At 36.8% G+C, this 4,511-nt stretch overlaps 1 protein-coding gene across 1 annotated transcript in view; it reads right to left on the bottom strand.

Moving 5' to 3' along the window:
* Positions 1-319: 319 nt before the first annotated feature.
* ACTL6A (actin like 6A) overlaps positions 320-4,511 on the bottom strand; it is a 29,089-nt gene continuing 24,897 nt past the window's right edge. The window contains exons 13-14 of the mRNA XM_044251831.1: positions 2,353-2,439; positions 320-797 (exon numbers count right to left, since the gene is read on the bottom strand). Of these exons, the coding sequence (XP_044107766.1) occupies positions 717-797; positions 2,353-2,439 (168 nt within the window). The 3' untranslated portion in view covers positions 320-716. The remainder of the gene's footprint in view (positions 798-2,352; positions 2,440-4,511) is intronic.

Below are 4,511 nucleotides of genomic sequence, written 5' to 3'. Positions count from 1 at the left end.
CTCTGGAAGTGGTCATGCTTCTGCCAAAACTTTTTTAAAAATCAGGTACAAAGTTTAGACACCCACTTTAGAAATTCTGACATCTAAGCAGAGTTTAATTAACATCACCTGCATCTTAAGGTGGGAAAGTGATGTCAACTGCTATAGCAAAGGCAAGTAAGGTCATTTTGGAATTCGGGTAACATTTTTACTGTTATGTTAATAGCATATGAAGGGGGTGTGAATATTACTGTTAATGAAGAGTACTTTCACTCAGAATCGTGACAAATACATTTAGTCCTTAAAGTAGTTGTCATAACAACAATAATCCAAAAAAGTATTTCTGGAATGGCTAATAATTTTTATTTAATTTTGCAAGCCTAAGGTAAAAAGCATAGGCAGTAAGTTTTACTAGTCAATAAAAACCAATTCTACTAATCACTGGTAATTAACATACTAAACAGTTGGAAAGCATTTTACTGAAAGCAAAATATTTAGAGAAAATAGACATTTATACAAAATTATAAAATGCTTGTAATAAGAATAAGTGCATTTCAAGGAAAGCACAAACTTATCTTAATTTATAGAGCCAGTTAAAGCCTTAAAAAATTTAAGTGGAAATTGAAATATGCAAAAATGTATAAACATTCTACAAAAGATGGTCATTCTTTTCCTGAGTATACTAAAGCTATGAAACTTAAGGTGACAACAGGAAGGTTGAGCTCTGGGAACTCTTTTCAAGGGCATTTCCTTTCTACACACTGTTTCCCTCCTTCTTCATATTCTTGTTTGGAAATCCACATCTGTTGAAAAGTACCCTGTAAAATGGAAAGAAAGGTTATACATTGTGCCTTTTTTTTTAGGGAAAAAAAATTTTTTTTTTTTTTTAAAGATTGTATTTATTTGACAGAGAGACACAGTCAGAGAGGGAACACAAGCAGGGGGAGTGTGAGGAGAAGTCAGCAGGAAGCCTGACATGGGACTCTATCCCAGGACCCTGGGATCATGACCTGAGCCGAAGGCAGATGCTTAACAACTGAGCCACCCAGGAGCCTCTGGAAGATACTTTTCAAATATCTTTTCACAACTCTAATCTTTAAAGAACCTCTAAGCCCTTCCCCCAAGTAGTTTTCCATTACTCCCCTATTACAGCCCTCCTCCAGAACACCCAAAGAGACTATTTAGAATGAATATTAAGTCTTCCTATTCACACTTGTCATGAGGCCTTAGAAAATGGCTGTGACAGGAAGACTGGAGGTTTAGCTATGATGGCTTGCTGCCAACCTATGACAACAACAGAAACTGTTGTTGAAGCCTTGATCCCAGTACAGAACTGAAGAGCTATCCTAGCACTTGACTAATGGCAGCATTTAGATCTTGAAAGTGCTCATCCATCAGGACTAGGATAAAGTTTTGCAAGTACACACATGATAGTACACAGGCACTACAGAAGGAGGAAAGGAGGAAAATGACCCAAGGAGGAAGCCTATGCTACATTAGTTAAAAAAAAAAAAAAAAAACACGTTAGTAGGACAAATTCATTCCTTAAGACTGACTCTATTCAAGTGAATTCATACATGGTATTCCATTTCAATCTAAGATTTTTTTTTTTTAACTGAGACCCAGCAAGAGAGGGAACACAGCAGGAGTTGGAGAGGGAGAAGCAGGCTTCCCATGCGGAGAGCCCAATACGGGAGCTCAATCCCAGGATTCCAGGATCATGACCTGGGCCAAAGGCAGACGCTTAACGACTGAGCCACCCAGATGCCCCAATCTAAGATCTATTAAAAGATTGCGAATAGAACAAATACATTAACTAGACACTTACTACCTTAAAAATGTCAGTATAAGTACTTCACGACATTTACTTTGGCTGCTCTGAGGTGAAAGGGAAATTCTGAGTCTAGGGTTGCAGAAAGTACAAGGACTTTTTCTCTTGATTCAAAGTAATCACCTGTCTAAGCAAAACCCAGCACCATGACTTCACATCTGCCCCAAGAGCCAACTCCTGATTTCCTCCACTTCACCAAGAGGTGATGACTTAATTTTAAGTGCTACAGAGAAGTCTTGACCAGTGCCAGTGGGAGTATGAGAAGAGGCGTTGTTAGTAAATTCCCACCTTTGTTTTAGAAGGGAAATTGAAATTACCTGACAAATAGCCACTGATAAGGCACTGAAGCATTTTGTTAAATTAGAACATGTGAAACTGGTATTATTAGGTCCTCTACTCATTCATTTGATAGTTATAAAATACAAAGATAAAGGATGCACTAGAATTATTTTTAGTCTTTTTACTAAATTTACTATATTCACTGGTACATTTAAGTTAAATCATTCAATAAGACTATTTTTTCAAAGAGTTTAATTACTAACCAAAGATGCTAGAATTGAGCCACCAATCCATGAACTAAACCTCCGTTCTACTGTTGTATTATTTGCAATCAATTTCAACCGCATACTCTAAAACAGAGGGAAAAATAAATATTAGTATAATCAAAACAGATGACTCCACTCAGAAAATTCAGTTTTGACAACTGCCTAATGACTCTTTAAAACACCAATTATACATGATTATTTTGCAACACCTAGGCTAATAGTATGCATGGGCTGAATTATTATATAAAGTACTTTGACTAAACTACTCTTATTGTGGCTTTTAATGTATAGTATTTAATAATAAATTCTATAAACCTTGGAAACTGCATATAAAAAGTATAGCATTTAAAATTTATATTCTCGAATAGCAAACACATATTAAATACTTACCTGTAAATCACGTACTATGCTAAGTGCTTCATAAATTTTATTTCTTCCAACACCAAATCTAATTATCATCCCAACGTGCTACCACCCTTTCTATAATCCTCCTCAATTTGCTTGCTACTACTTTTTTAGGCCTTCACACTGTCCCTCCTACCTAAGGTAACTCCACACCCCTGCCCCCCCAACTTCCAAACCAAAATGCAGACATCAGATTTCAGGTTAAATTTTGAGTATATGTGCTGCCAAAGCGAGCACTCAGGCTAAATTTTTAATTCCTACTGATTTCCTCCCAAATCAGTGTTTATTTTTGAACTCTTAATAAACACAGTTTATGGCTCAGAATCGTCCCTACCTCCCTATATTGAGAGTTTTCCCCTACCTAGGACTTTGTTTCTGGGGATAGTTCTCAAATTGTTGATACTTCCCTATTATTTTATGTAAACACATAGCTTGAGTCTTTCTCACGGTGAATATGTATGTATGTTTTGGGAGTGGAGTATGTACTACAGAAGGGGGTGGGTGCTGGGAGTAGGAGGGATGAACATGGATTTTTTTACGTGAGGAACTGGTTGATATTTATTGCAATGAGTTTTTTTTTTTCCTGTTGTTGCACTGATTTTTAATTGCCTCCTAAATGACAAGGATAATACCTAACTGCTCTTGACCAGACCTTGGAGAGCCCAGGTCTACATATTCATTATTTTGGGACTTCCTATAACATCTAATGATTAGTACTATAGTTAAGGTCTTTTCCAGATCAGACTATCTTCAAGAATGTAGTAAATACAAGTCAGGTGTCAATCCTATGCCTGTATCAATATTTAAATAACAATATAACAAATTAAATAACAATTCTAAAAATGTGCTGTAAGTAAAATGTTTCTTTATATGAGAAACAAATAAGATTACCAAATATACAAATTCTATAGATACAATTATGGCCCATGTAACCCTTAGTAAGTTTTTTTTAATGAAATAACTAGTACAGAGTAACATACAAAAGATACTTGAGAAAGTTTTAAAATCTAAAATTAGGACTACTACTCTGTTATCAATGTGTACCAGACTTTCTCCCCAAAGCTTCCCCTCAAAACTTCTCCCTTTTAAAATCCTGTTTAAGTTGTCACAATGTACCCAGTGATCTTTTTAAAACAAACACAAGAGCTCTGTAGTCCTCTGCCGGATTTTATCCCAGAAGTTCACTACTTAATAAGCAACAAGACCTGGTACCTATCTGTGTGGGTGGAACTGTGTCTCCCAAAGAGAGATGTTGAAGTAGAATTCTAACCCCTGGTACCTGTGAATGTTACATAATTTAGAAATAGGTTCTTTGCAAGTGTAATTAGGATGCAAATTAAGATAAGGTCATATTACAAGAGAGTGGGCCCTTCATCCAACAGGAGGAGAGTTTTTAAAATGAAGAGAACAGACCTATAAGAGAGGATTGCTCTGTGACAATGGAGACAGACTGAAGTGTTGGAGCTGCAACCAGTGATCCTCCAAGGATTCCTGGCAAACCGTCAGATGCTAAGAAGAAGGAAAAGAAGAATTCTAATCTGTACATTTCAGAGAGAGCAGGGCCTGCTGATATGTTTGTTTGTTTGTTTGTTTTTTAAAGATTTTATTTATTTATTTGATAGAGAGACATCACAAGTAGGCAGAGAGGCAGGCAGAGAGAGAGAGAGGGAAGCAGGCTCCCTGCTGAGCAGAGAGCCCGATGCGGGACTCGATCCCAGGACCCTGAGATCATGACCCGAGCCAAAGGCAGC

This window comes from Neovison vison, chromosome 6, assembly GCF_020171115.1.
Source record: "Neovison vison isolate M4711 chromosome 6, ASM_NN_V1, whole genome shotgun sequence".
Classification (NCBI taxonomy): Eukaryota; Metazoa; Chordata; class Mammalia; order Carnivora; family Mustelidae; genus Neogale; species Neogale vison.
The sequence above is the reverse complement of the archived record's forward strand: the minus strand, read 5'-3'. Positions and strand labels throughout refer to the sequence as shown.